General features: G+C 42.5%; 2 protein-coding genes across 2 annotated transcripts in view; both read left to right on the forward strand.

The window, feature by feature from the left end:
* The first annotated feature begins 572 nt into the window (after positions 1-572).
* On the forward strand, positions 573-3,239 carry LOC147027643 (uncharacterized). The gene has a single exon (XM_085876482.1). The coding sequence runs from the start codon at positions 802-804 to the stop codon at positions 1,696-1,698; it is 897 nt and encodes a 298-aa protein (XP_085732608.1). The 5' UTR covers positions 573-801; the 3' UTR covers positions 1,699-3,239.
* Positions 3,240-4,688: 1,449 nt separating this feature from the next.
* Positions 4,689-15,405, forward strand: part of EXOC2 (exocyst complex component 2) — a 174,388-nt gene continuing 163,671 nt past the window's right edge. Inside the window, exon 1 of the mRNA XM_085877168.1 lies at positions 4,689-4,841. The gene's annotated coding sequence lies outside the window, so the exon portion shown is untranslated. The remainder of the gene's footprint in view (positions 4,842-15,405) is intronic.

The raw sequence follows: 15,405 nt of genomic DNA on the forward strand, positions 1-15,405 counted from the left end.
GGTCAGGAAATGTATCTTTTTAAATGTTAATGAAATGAAAACGATTGTGGTCCGTATCACCGCCAGGTAAATGAAGCACAGGTAAATTGGCCAAAGTCGGGAGTTCGAGTTTATCAGCAAGGGGACTTCGACATTCTCTGAATATCACCTGATCTTGGCTCGGTTCGTTCTCAGTACTTGGGTGTGATCCATCCGAGAAAAGTTTGGAGGGCAAGAAGCAGTCAAGCACACTTTGTGGCCTCTGATAAGCAGTCTGTCCATGGAGTAGTATTCGATGAAAACAGCCGTCCTGGTGCAGTGCCGGCACGGGGACAATGGCGTCTTGGAGCACACCGTCCTTTGGATGGGACTTTTGGAGCAGAAATCCAGTTGCTCTGTTTTGCAGATACGTTGCGGATGTGAAGGTTCCCACGGAATCTCTCGAAAAAGACAGGCCATGATGTGCCGGTGCCCCGGCTAATTTGCACACCGAGAAATGAGATAGGCCACGGGCCTCGATCGCATTAAACAAATAGGCCATGGGCCAGATATGGTCCACGTGTACCTGCCCCCCCACACCCCCACAACCCTTCGACCCCATATTTTTCTGAAGCCTTATGTTCCCCTGAGGATGAATTCAACTGGTAACAGTGAATAAACTGCGACTCACTATCCATTTTCCAACCATATCTGACGGTACCCTCAAAATGTCAACTTTTCGTCAGTTTCACACTTAAAAAAACCCCTGACTGATACGATCTATGCTACATGCATTTACGTATCAATATTTATTTCCAGGTGACATGTTCTGATTGAAGTGACATGATGGAAGAGCCACCAGCAAAACCAAAACATACAAGTGGGGAACCTCCTGTGGTTCCTGTGTGCATAGTTCATATCAAGGGTTTGAAATATGGTGAATTACACTTGCTGTCAGAAGATAAGGATGGAGAAAAGAAACTGGCCAAACTGCAGGAGGTGAAAGAAATGCGACTGGCACAACCTCCATCATCTTGCAACATGATGAAGGAAGCATGTGACCTGATCCCTGATGTGATAAGAAAGCATCCTGGCTTTCACTGGCAGTGTTATAAACGTTTGACAATGAACCTTGACAGGCTCAAACGTACTGCAAGTTCATCACAGACCACGAATGTCACACAACGGCGCATGAGCCGCAGAAGTTCAAGTGACAAGATTATATTAAACCCTGACTGCATTTTCTGTGGTTCAGAGAATTGCAAAAAGATTAAAGTTGAAGGTAGCTGGACTGGCCGGGGCCTCAGCCAGTTTGAATATGATGGATGGAAGTCAGTGCTTGAGATGGTAGAGAAGAAAACTGATGATAAACTTCTAACAAGAATCAGGGGCCATGATCTCTTTGCTTGTGAAGCAAAATACCACAAGAACTGTCGCATGCAATACATGCAGAAAGCAGAGAAATGGCAAAGTACAAATCAAGAAGCAAAAATTTATCAGATAAATATAGAAGCAGCTCATAAGAAGGCATTTGAAGCTGTATGTAAGATTGTACAGAAGGCTGTATTACAAAATCTGAAAATTTTGAAGCTGTCTGATTTGAGAAAAATATACATTGACATCCAAGAAGACACTGAACACTGTAATCCAGACTATCGGAGCCACAAGCTTAAACACAAACTTGAAAGTCATGAACCATTTAAAGACAAGCTATCATTCTGTGACATGGGAAAGTTCTAATCATACATTTTGTTCAGCTCAGACATCGATACCCATACAGCAGCGAAGCATGCCTTCGAGTTGGCATCAATGGATATGATTGAGACCACAGGTACACAATTACGACAGTCACTTTTAGATGGTTTCTCAAAGGCACTGGATCCTAAATGGCCACCAAGTCCCTCTGATCTAATGACACCAGAAGATGTCATCCCAGATGTTCTCCAACAGCTCCTGTGCTACATTTTTACTGGAAAGGCAACACCCACTCCCCCTCGAATCCAGAGACTTGTTCGATCCATAGGGCAAGACATTTGTCGCGCTGCAACCAATGGATCTTGGAAACTCTCAAAACATATCCTTATGTGTATTTCTATACGACATCTTTACAGGAGTGAGAAGCTCGTGACTTTTTTGAACAGGTTGGGGCATTGTGAGAGTTATTCATTTACGCTGGAACTGGAGACAGCACTAGCAGAGGCAGTGAAGCAGTCATCAACACAGCTATCCAGTCAGATCATCAGGTCACCATCTGGGCCCGCTGTATTCCACTCGGAATTTGACAACTTTGATTCACTAATTAATGACCTCACAGGTAAAGGGTCAGTCCATACTGCCCACGGAATCATGCTTCAAGAAGTTGATGGTGATGATGTTGAAAAATGCCCAGAGATGCCTTCTCAAGAGAAGGGTAAAAGGCGGTCTCTCCATCTGACGGACACAGTTATACTTCCTGACCGCTATATCACTAAAAGACAGAGTCCCAAGCTGAAAGTTAATCAGCTACTTTATCCAGGTTCTGGAGAAGCAATGGAGCACTGAACTAAAGTGAAAATGATTTGGATGATCATTAGGATGTTGACAAAGAACAAACCACAGATTCTGAAGGCCAGTCAGGGACATGGTTGGGAGGAAAAGGATGGTAAACTTAATCCTCTATGGTATGAAGGAGATGTCCTCCCACGGCAACTGGCTGACATTGCTGAAGTCACACCTGACGACACTGACTCTGATGAGGATTCAGATATGGATGCATTTGATGATATCGAGCAGGCATTGGAGAGTGATGACGACGGCGATAAAATGAATATTATGTGTAATCCATGCACAATGACATTTTGTCGACATTACATAATAAGTTTCAATTGTTTTTCTTAAATAAACTTATAATTTTTATTCTTTATGTGAAGTAAGGAATATTTTCTCAAACTTACGTCTTACTGGTGACTACATGTTGGGTGTTGCAACAGTGATGAACTTATGTTTAAGATGTAATACCTGGTACATCTTTAGTTGGTGTGGGACAATTTTGGTATCAATAGAAAGGTAGTAAAATTTGTGATATCACAGAAATATTTATTTGTTTGTGTCAGGTAAAATGAGCATGAATATACGTTATTATTTCAGATATCTGAGTTGTCAAAAAGGAAAAGCGAGGTACTTCTCTCCATCACTTCTTGGGATAAACATAACGCTATTAAATTTGACAGATGACTCTATTTTGAAAATCTGCATGTAATATAATGAATATTATGCATAATCCATGCACAATGACATTTTGTGTACATGATATAATAAGTTTCAATTGTTTTTCTTAAATAAACTTATAATTTATATTCTTTATGTGAAGTAGAGCATATTTTCTCAGTCTTACGGTCCGTCTTACTGGTGACTACATGTTGGGTGTTGCAACAGTGATGAACTTATGTTTAAGATGTAATACCTGGTACATCTTTAGTTGGTGTGGGACAATTTTGGTATCAATAGAAAGGTAGTAAAATTTGTGATATCACAGAAATATTTATTTGTTTGTGTCAGGTAAAATGAGCATGAATATACGTTATTATTTCAGATATCTGAGTTGTCAAAAAGGAAAGGCGAGGTACTTCTCTCCATCACTTCTTGGGACAAACATAACGCTATTAAATTTGACAGATGATTCTATTTTGAAAATCTGCATGTGATAACACTGGGTTGCATTTGAAATATTTTTTCAGAGGTCTAGGTTTTCTCAACAGTCCTTGTATGTTTTTTGCATCCTGAATTCAGAAATGTATCTAATTTCGCTCAAACAGGTCAAGTTTTTACGCTATCTCAATTTTAAGGAACAAAATAATCAAAATTTTTGTTTTTTTAATTAGCATTTTTTAAAATTAAAAATCAGACTTACATTGACAGAAAATGTACAAACTATACATATAATGACACGCAAGTACACTTAATGTGGAAGAAAGTGCCTTCTCAATTACTTTCATTTCAATTTCAGAAAAATATAGATAAATCGTTGTTTCGGGCAACAGCCAACTTCAGTCGCTCCGGCAGTCGCTGTTTTCCTTCGTCTTTTTAATGTTGAATTTCACATCAACGTTACTTGTGTGTCATTATATGTATAGTTTGTACATTTTCTGTCAATGTAAGTCTGATTTTGAATTGAAAAATGCTAATTAAAAAAACAAAAATTTTGATTATTTTTTTCCTTAAAATACCTTAAAATTCCATGAAAACTTGACCTGATTGAGCGAAATGAGATACATTTCTAAATTCAGCATGAAAAAAAAAACATATAAGGACCGTTGAGAAAACCTCGACCCCTGATTCAATGACGCAGACCAGTGTAATCTTTCATTTGATCGATGATTTGTTAATATTAATGTTTATTGGGAAACTACAGAGATATTATCAGTCAGGGGATTTTTTTACGTGCGAAACTGAGGAAAAGTTGACATTTTGAGGGTACCATCAGATATGGTTGGAAAATGGATAGTAAGTCCCAGTTTATTCACTGTTACCAGTTGAATTCATGTTCAGGGCCCTAAGGCTTCAGAAAAATATTGGGTCGAAGGGTTGTGGGGGGGGGGGGGTGCACGTGGACCATATCTGGCCCATGGCCTAAAAGTACTGTGAAGTGAAGGATAACTCTGAGAGAGCCTGAGCGTTTGTAGTATTTATATGAATATAAAACCGCCAAAGGAAACGATCCAAAGTACGTAGTTCGGTGCACGCTTTGATGGGCGGGCGCGTTCAAGGCGACGTCGCGTGACGTCATTACGCATGAACACGTGACTCGGAATCCCGGAAGCAGTTCTTGTGCGTCCTGCTCCTCGCCGATACCCGTGGTTCCGAGTTGGTTTTCGGGTGTCTCCGTTTGTGTAACCACCCCACAGGTAACGCAATGGTCGGCGTGTTCGTTGTTGGTGCGTACGTACTGCAGTCTAGCACCTGGCCTACACCCAAAGCAAAAAGGCCTGGGTTGGTTGGTGCTTTAATCATAATCGAGATGTGTTGTGTTTTGTTGTGTTGTGACAATTAAAATATTCAACAAAATGAACGATTGATACTCTTGTAGGATTGGGTTATTTAAAGTCCGACTTCCTTTTGAAACCCTGGTAGTTGTTGTTGTTGTTTTTGCTGCAGTGTTTTGCACAACCTCATTTCTCGTCGAGATGATACCATTGAATTAGGTATGACGTCAAAATTACGTAGGTATGACGTCAAACGTCAAATTAGGTATGACCATTGAATTAGGTATGACGTCAAAACTGACGGGTGTGGCTAATAGGTGTGTGGACTGGACTCTGAGTTGTCTCGCCTGGGTTCGAATCATGGTCCAGCTATAAACTGTCATCCTGGTGTTTTGCATGCAGAGCCATATCGATGTGTGTGTGTGTGTGTGTGTGTGTGTGTGTGTGTGTGTGTGTGTGTGTGTGTGTGTGTGTGTGTGTGTGTGTGTGTGTGTGTGTGTGTGTGTGCGTGCGTGCGTGCGTGCGTGCGCATGCGCATGTATGCGCGCGCGCATGCACCGTCCATCGGATGGACGGTACGTGCAGGCTTACCTGTCTGCTGGTATTACCTGATGTCTGTTAAAGACCCCGCGCTGTCTGTCTTTCATGAAGAGAAGGTGAGTTTTCTCGCCGACACCTTGAAAGAAGCTCAAATGAGCTAAGATCCTCATCCTCTTAATGATGACGTCATGAAAACGAATATGACGTCATTGTGATCTAACAGGTTTGCGATAAATTATCTGTGCTAATGCCCGGCTTGATTCCCGCAAACAAAATTCAAACAGCTTGACTAGTTTTGGAGATAATGGTATAGGCGATTTCCATTGGCGGCGATATTATGACATCAACTTTTTTTTCTCGGAAGAATTTCCAAAATCGGAGATGGTTACTGCCTGCGCGTGGGCTTTCTGCATATACAAGGCAAGTTTCACAAAGATCCGATGAAAACTCTGGGTTGTGAAACAAAAAATGTCAAAAAAAGGAATGACGTCATAAAAATTGCTGTGACGTCATAGTGATGTATCATATGTGCAGTAATTCATCTCTGCTAATGCCCTGTTCGATTCCCGCAAACAGAATTCGAAAAGCTTGCCGAGTTTCGGAGATAATTTTTTAGGCGATTTTCATTAGCGGAGATATTTTGACGTTATAACTTTTTTTTCTCGGAGGAATTTTCAAAATCAGAGATGGTTACTGTCTGCGCAGGGTATTTTTACATGTATACGCTAAGTTTCAAGAAGTTTCGATGAAAACTGTAGGCTGTGAAACAAAAAAGTCCACAAGAAGAAGATGAAGAACAACAACGTGAGTAAGACTTGGAGATCCTCCACGAGGATCTAAAAATTACAAATACCTACAGTGGGGAGAACAAGTATTTGATACACTGCCGATTTTGCAGGTTTTCCCACTTACAAAGCACGTGGAGGTCTGTAATTTTTATCAAAGGTACACTTCAACTGTGAAAGACGGAATCAAAAACAAAAATCCTGAAAATCACATTGTATGATTTTTAAATAATTAATTTGCATTTTATTGCATGAAATAAGTATTTGATCACCTACCATCCAGTAAGAATTCCGGCTCTCACAGACCTGTTAGTTTTGTCTTTAGGAAGCCCTCCCATTCTCCACTCATTACCTGTATTAACCGCACCTGTTTGAACTCGTTATCTGCATAAAAGACAAAACTACCTATCAGAGTAAAGGCATCTCTTAAACTAGAACTGCACTCGGTAGAGCGCATACCTCCATCAGGCTGAAAAGTTTACATTTTGTGTCCCACTGATAGGCCGGATCTGTATCCGTACCTGGAACCAAAATCTAATTGGCTTGTTCTTGTCACCTACCCAACTCCTCCACCAAGTTTTATCCGAATCCATCCACGACCTTTTGAAATACCATACCATGGTATCCTTTTTGGCCCGATCTCTCAATGGTGATGAATCACTTAAAAGTAATAATAATTAAATCCTTGGATCCGGATTCAGATTTTCACTGAAATCTCATCAATTTGTCCTTTGTCACACACCCAACATATCCACCAAGTTTGGTCCGAATCTGTCCGTAACTGTTTGAGATATCCTGCTCACAGACAGACAGCCGGGTCAAAACTCAACCTCCATCCACCTGCAGCGGCACAGGTAATGAAATGGACTCCAATGGGTCACGCATTGTTGGTTCTACATTCAACCTGATGTGATAGCTTGCTTAACTGGGATATTGTTCGAGTAACTTTCTTTCATTATAAGCGTCTTGCGTTGTTCATCTCAGTTGGATGACATGACATCAGATCCATTATGGGCCTCCTTTGCAACCAGTGTGACCTCTCAGGAATGGAAAATAATTGCTATAACTTTTAAAGTTCCTATCATTCTACTCATAACGTTCATTTCACAGAGGGAGGGTTGACCATCTTTAACTCCACCACACATATTATCTTGCTCTTCCATGAGCCTTGTATTTGTGAAAATTAATTGTGTAATTGCCGCTGTTGGTTTGAAAACGTTATTATTATTAACAAGCATACTGAGTTATTCAGGTCAGGTCAGGTATGGGAGCATGTGCCAGAACAGCGCGTTGCTGCGTCCACTTTCCGCCGGTACTCCAGGGGCTTCCGTCTGGCCATCCCCCAGGCAGATGCCAGGCCCATCCCCATCTCCTTGAGATGATGGTCAACCTGCTGCAACCATGAGGCACGTGGTCGGCCCACTGGCCTCCTCCACTCATGAGACTCCCTCGCTGAGAGAATCTGGTAAGCAGGATCAGCGTCAGGAAAAAGAGCCACATGTCCATACAGCCGCAACTGACGCTCACGGACTATGCAGGTAACAAATCTCATCAGAGTCTCTCTCAGCAACCGCTCGTTGGATCCAAAATCCGACCAGCGATAGCCAAGGATTCTCCGAAGAGACCTGGTACCAAAGGAATTAAGTCTCCGTCTCAGATCCTTGGTCAGAGTCCAAGTCTCGCACCCATAGAGCAAGACTGGAAGTACCAAGGACCTGAAGACTTGGACTTTCGTCCTCCCGCACAGGTACCGGCAACGCCACACCCCATGATCCAGTGAATCCATGACTCCCCAGGCCCGACCCAGACGTCTATTGACCTCTGACTCGCAGCCAGCAGAGACATGAATATCACTGCCAAGGTAAGTGAATCTCTCCACGATCTCAACATCCTCACCACAAACAGACACAGACAGGACAGCAGCATCCAAGATGTCACCGAAAGCCTGGATCTTAGTTTTGACCCAAGAAACCCGTAATCCCAGCGGCTCCGACTCCTCATTCAGCACCTCGAAGGCCCCCAAAAGGATGTCTAAAGTCTCCGCAAAGATGACTGCATCGTCTGAAAAATCAAGGTCCGAGATCTTGACATTCCCAAACGATGCACCGCAACTTGATCTCTCCGACATCCTCCCTAAAATCCAGTCCATACAAGTGCTGAAAAGTGTGGGGTCAAGTACACATCCCTGACGAACTCCAGTAACAACTGGAAATAAGTCAGAGGTGGTACCACCACACTTCACAGCACTCTCAGTACCAGAGTAGAGTTCAGACATCAGATCGATCAGTTTTGGTGGCACCCCACGAAGACCAAGAATCCTCCAGAGGACATCCCGATTCACTGAATCGAACGCCTTACAGAGATCAACATAGGCTGCAAGCAGCCCCTGCCGAAACTCTCGTCTGCGTTCAGTGAGGACACGAAGTGCAAGGATACGGTCAATCGTTGACCTCTTTGGTGTAAAGCCTGACTGCTCTGGACGCTGGTGCTCAAGCAGATGGTGGCGAACCCTATCAAGAATTATCCGAGCAAAGACCTTGCCCGGCACTGAGAGCAGCGTCACCCCTCAGTAGTTGTTGCAGTCTTGGCGATCACCCTTCCCTTTCCAGAGAGGGACAACAAGGCCCCTCTTCCAGTCAGTTGGGATGATGCCTGTGTTCCAGGCAGAGCACAAAACTGCATGCAACGACACGAGTGCAGCATTTCCACCAGCCTTGAGAAGTTCGGCATGGATGCCACAGATCCCTGGAGCTTTGCCCCATTTCAACTGGTTCACCGCAGCCCTTGTTTGCACAAGCGAAGGTGGACCACAGTTGATTTGAGGGTCAGCAACAGGGATTGTAACATCCTTGACGTCCAACTCGACAGCTGGGGGATCAGCCTGGTACAACCGCTCAAAGTAACCGGCCCAGCGGGCCTTCACTTCAGACTCCTCTGTCAAGAGCCTACCACTCTCTGCTCGAACTGCAGTGCTCCGAGGGATGGGCTTGGATGAACGTAATGCGCGAATTCCCCTGTAAGCGGGACGAGAATCACCTGTCCACAGGTGATGCTCTACCCCCTCACAGATTCCTCGCACATAGGCCTCCTTGTCCACCCTCAGTGCACGTACAGTTTTACGCCTCAGCTCCCTGAACAGCTCAGCACTGCCATTCAGCCTGGCTCTGCGACTCTGGTCAATGGTATCCAGTGTCCCTCGAGAGACAAAATTCTTCTTTGCCCTGCGGTGAGTTCCAAGACATCCACCGGCAACATCAAGGACGGTGGTCTTGAAGGCGCTCCACAACTCTTCAGGACCCCCCAAAGCACCCAGACCCCCCAATTGTCCACTCAGCCTGTTCGCAAACTCCTCAGCTACTCTCTCATCCCTGAGCTTGGCAACATCCAGCCTAGGCTGGGATGGTACCATTCTCCAGGATTTAAGGTGCAGCTTTAGAGTTGCTACAACAAGCCTGTGGTCAGTATTGAGGAACTGAGCACTCCGGTAGACCCTGCAGTTCTGGATCAGCCTCCAACGACCGTCAATGAGGACATGGTCAATCTCCTTTGCCACACCGCCAGCGTTGGAATACCAAGTCCAGCGATGAGCTTCTGGGCGCTGAAACCATGAACCAGCCACCCTAAGTCCATGACTTCTTGCAAAGTCAAGGAACTTAGTGCTATTCTGGTTCATAGTTCCTGACCCATGGGGACTGAGTTATTGTTTTTGTTTGAATCTCCTCATTAATAAGACAAAATGGGTTTTTATATGATTGATGCAGACCAAGCCAACAGTTTCTATCTTTTACAAAATATTTACGAGGTGGATTGGGGCAGTGTGATGTTTATGCTCGTATGCCTATGATTGAATACAGAACAAATCGTCTGTTAAATTTGACTGTGTCGTGTTCGTTGAGGGGAGTTGTTCATTCTAAAAGTTGAGTAGAGTAAAAAAGTGGCGAGTTATAATGTTGCAGTTAGATTTTAAGCTGAATTGAAAGTTGCCGGAGTTCGAGCGATTTCTCGTTGCTCCTGGATATATAACTCGTTAATAGGCGTCCACAACCTTTGTCTTGGTCACAACCTTAGTCTTGGCCTGAAGGGGTTGCAAGATTATTATGTGTGTGCGTGCGTGCGCATGCATGTGTAGGGTTGGGTAAATATGATTGAAATTTTGTGCATAGCATTTTCTATGGCCGTTTTCTATGCTGAATCCGAATCCGGTCAAATTTTTTTCCTCCGATGACCTTTGACCCCCGGACCCATAATTTATTCAACATGGTGGCCAAAAATTGACCTTTTTCATGTTTTCCTTTTCTAATATGACTAATAAGTATTGTAATATATCATTTCATATGTTTTTCAGTCAAGGAATACGCTAATGACATTTTCAAATTGATTGGATGTTGCATAGGACCAAAATCAAGTAATTTAGGAAAAAGGAAGACTTGAAGAAAAAGAAAAAATACTAGGCTATTGAATACTATACAAACTTGCAAAAAGCACAAAGGACCTTTGACCCCAGACAGTCTAGATTTACTGAGTACACTAGCGGAAGTGACATATTTACGCTTAACTGTAGCCCCAGACATACGCCAACAAAGACGTGTGAAGGACGGAGCAGGGAAATTCCACACTCAAAAATTCAGTTTGACCGAGCTACACAACTCTATAAAGAATGCTATCAAACCCGATGAATCCGTGCAGGATAACATTAATGAACTTTTGTTGGCTGCACTGGTGTGATCTCGGTCTTACGTTGATCTGAGAATGACAAAAACAGTTCAATTTTAGCAAAATATTGTGTGGTTTTCAAAAATTGTGTTTGAAAAATCATCCAATCGTTGCATAAGTGTCATTTTCGTATTTCCTGATCGGAAAAACCTATAAATTGATATATTACAAGCCTTATTTTCTCTCAGTTGGTCAGAAATTCATAAAAATATCATTTTTTTTGTCACCATTTTGAATAAATTAAAGTTCCTGGGGTCAAAAGTCATCGGAGGTTTAAAAAATTCCAACGTTTTCAGCTTCAGCATCGAAAATGGCCATAGAAAATGCTATGCGAAGACACTTAACCGAAAAAAAACTTCACTATTTACCCAACCATAGCCATGTGTGTTGGTTGTTATCTCCATTATGTGGGTTTCAGGTGATGCAACGGAGCTCTACCAGGTCTTGAAGTATCCACCTCCGTTTCAGGAAGTGGGTGTCACGATTCATGGACGAAGTTGTGAAGTTTTCTTGTTCTCAAAGTTTTGTTCTGAGGGCTCTTTTCGGGATCGTCGCTGAGCCTCGGATCGTTTACGACTGTAGTTTGTTTGTATTAATATTCCCAGGGATGGTTTTTAAGATCTCTGGAAGGTTCTGTTTTCTCATTCCCGTTGCTCCAATGATCACTTGTACAATTTTGGTACTCTTCAGGTTCCAGGATCTTTTCACTTCATTTTTGAGATCTTGCTATTTGATCATTTTCTTGATGTCTGTGTTGTTTAGGCTAAAATCGCTGGGTACTGAAACCTCAATTTAGCAATACCGTCTTTCCTTTTTTGGACCTAAGTACTATATCCCGTCGCAATGCTTTGTTTTCTATGTTCACGCTCGATGGGATCATGAGATAGTGTGTGAGAGTTACTTCCTTGTTCTCAATTATCGCTTTTGCTTCATGTTTCCATGAGTTTTCTGGGACTAGGATATTGAAGTTTTTTTTTGTTACATGTTCCTGTGGATTACTCCACAAACCCTGTTGTGCTTTTGTTTGTACAGTTGTTCTGACACGTTATTATTATTATTTTTTTCCATCCCGACACGAGGTGACTCGTGCTTTCTCTTTCTACCTTGCAAAATCTACACTTGTCCGATTGATTCGGTCCTGACATTTTCTTAAAGCCATTTGTGTAGTTGTCCCTGGTCTTGGGCATTTATATTCATTGGGCTGTCTTAATGTGTGACATCTTCCATTTGCACCTGTCTTTGGAATTGTTTTCCAAGATTGGTTAGGGATAACTTATCTGGCTTGCTGTCTTTATTTGTGTTTGCACATGAATGTGCATACATTTTATCATCCATGAATGTGCATACAAATTGGATTTTGTAGTCTGTTGAACTTTTCACGTATTCAGCCAATCCTACTGTTGTCATTCCGTGCACTTGGTTAAATTCCATCAGGCTGCTCTCCTCATCTCGGCAGGTACATTCCTCGGGATGCACTGATTTTTGGAGAACATTTTGTGGATGGTTAGGCATTTCCTTGCTTTGATATCTAGTTTGTTGATTTCCGTTTGTGGTCAGTTTATTATTCCGCAGCTGTACGGAAATACTTGTATTGCGAGTTGGTTTACGGCTTTGGTTTTGTTTCTCGGGGTGAGATATGTTTTCCAGGTCAGTGTCGTTCTTCGCAAGTATTCTTTGGCAATTGTTTTGCACATTTGTTTGTGAACTATTTGATAGCCCTCTTCCACTCTGAGGTATTTGTATGATGCTTTGTTGTCTGGTTCCTGCACACCTATCTCAGCCAAATTCTATTGGAATGTCGTCAGAGTTCCATTTCACTCATTTCAGTTCTTCCAATTTGGTGCAATGAGTTTTAGGTCATTCATGTACAGCAGATGTCACCTTTCTTGTCTCTTTGGGTGTTTGGGTGTGTCCATGTCCTTACTCATTAATGAGGTTACTCAGTGGGTCCAGGGCCAGGCAAAACAAGAGGGGCGAAAGGTTATCACCCTGGAAGATCTTGTGATGTATCTTCACTCCTGGTATTTTGATCTTTCTTTCCAGTGTTGCAGTATCAGCGGTGTTCCACAGCTCCATTGCTTTCTCAATCAGTTTGATTATTTGTGGGTTGGTCTTGTCCAATTGCATGCATTTTATCATCCATGAATGTGGGGCACTATCAAAAGCTTTTTTGTTGTCTATCCAGGCTGTGGACAATTTAGTTCTTCTCATTTTACACTTTTCAAATATGGCTTTGTTGAGTAGTAGGTGGTCTGTTGTTCCATCGCATCCTCTTTTTCATCCCCTCTATCTTGGAAGGGCTGATGTGTCCAGATTCTTGAATAAGGATGCTACAGGCAGTTTAACCAACAGTTATAGAGATTTAAATCGCTTTCCCTTTATTTAAAACACTCTAAGCGCGTCAGTAAAAACCGTGCCTTTCCAGATACATGCACACGTCCCACCAGATAGGGCAACGCCGGTCTCCCCGCTTGCAGTGGAGATGACGTGACACATGGGCAGAGCATGAATATACATTTTACATTCAAACTTGGTTACATCACACTCGTCGCCTGGTTTTTATAAAAAAAACCATGATATCAATTGATTGAGCAAAGACAATTATGTGAACACGAAAACCAGGGTAGCCACCTTGGCTGAAAATATTATCAAATTGTTATTGAACATTCGTTAAAAATGAAGTAAACTGACTACAGAGTACATCGTATACAGTCACTAAAATTCAGGGACCAGACTATGGCTATTGGATAGGGACATAGTGGAAAATAACATGAGAATATGAAATTCACAATCAAGAGACACACAATGAAGAAATTCACTCTTCCCCTTCTGGTATAAGCAGTATGACCTCAGTTATGAGTCGCGGGTAGATATGGTGTTTGCCGTCCTTCTTGGTATGGCTTCACACTTTTCAAACCTGACTGTCTGCACTGGGCAATGTCTCAGTTACGCATCCATGGGGCCAGTTGTTCCTGTGCACATCCGCCTTCAGCAGGGCGATATCTCTGACATGAAGGTTGTGTTTCTTGACTTTCCATCGCGTACGGGGCTGCAGGGTCGGAAGATATTCTTTGCGCCATCGTGACCAGAAGGTATTCGCAAAGTGCTGTACACATCGCCACTGATGGCCGAAGATGTCTGTAGAATGACCGAAATCGCTTGGTGATGCATGAAGAGGCATTGCCTTCAGGTTAAGTAGTGCCGCTGGCGTCAAGATTTCTGGCACATCTGCATCTGTAGACACCGATACAAGTGGTTGAGTGTTGAAAATAGCACATACCTCTGCCAGGAAGGTAGGAAGGAGTTTGTGGGTTAGAAAATTTTTGGGCTTCAAGAGAATCACGTCTAGTATTTCACGACAGACACCAATCATTCGTTCCTACACTCCACCCATATGCGACTCATTGGGTTGGATTTGAACTTCCACTTCGAGAAATGTGTGAAACGTGTTCCCAATTAACGTTTATGTTTTGTAGCTAATACGAATACGGAGTGAAACTCCAGATTCAGTAACCAACTCAACAGCAGGTAATGTGGGTTTAAGGGGGTAGTTGAGAATCCCAGAGAAATCTTGGCCCAGACACCATAATTACTCCATCAGGTCATAGGCTTTTACGAGGCAAGTGGTCAGGTCTGCTGGGTTAATATCGGTTGCTACGTAGTTCCATTGAGAAGGTGATGTGCTCTTATGGATCCCTTGCTCGACGTCGGCCATGATGGTGAAGAGTTCCTGTCTGAAGAGACTATTGACGAAATCTGGACCAGGAAGTAGTACCTCATTTAGCGAGATCACGATAGGTAGCACTGCCATTGAACACCACACAAATGTTGTCGGGTTTGTGTGGATGAAATACAGGAAACTGAGGAACATACCATCACGATCATTTCGCCTCTCTTCCTGGTTCACGAGGTTCTTCTTCTTCTTCTTCTTCTTCATCTTCTTCATCTTCTTCATCTTCTTCATCTTCTTCATCTTCTTCATCTTCTTCTTCTTCTTCATCTTCTTCATCTTCTTCTTCTTCTTCATCTTCTTCATCTTCATCTTCTTCATCTTCTTCATCTTCATCTTCTTCATCTTCTTCATCTTCTTCATCTTCATCTTCTTCATCTTCATCTTCATCTTCTTCATCTTCATCTTCATCTTCTTCATCTTCTTCATCTTCTTCATCTTCATCTTCTTCATCTTCTTCATCTTCTTCATCTTCATCTTCTTCATCTTCATCTTCTTCATCTTCTTCTTCTTCTTCATCTTCTTCATCTTCTTCATCTTCTTCATCTTCTTCATCTTCTTCATCTTCTTCATCTTCTTCATCTTCTTCATCTTCTTCATCTTCTTCATCTTCTTCATCATCTTCATCTTCATCTTCTTCATCTTCATCTTCTTCATCTTCATCTTCTCATCCATATGATCCGCATAGTGATTTGGCACATGTTTTACAATGGATGCC

This window comes from Eptatretus burgeri, chromosome 4 (assembly GCF_056783735.1).
Source record: "Eptatretus burgeri isolate ZD-2024b chromosome 4, Ebu_testis_v1, whole genome shotgun sequence".
Classification (NCBI taxonomy): Eukaryota; Metazoa; Chordata; class Myxini; order Myxiniformes; family Myxinidae; genus Eptatretus; species Eptatretus burgeri.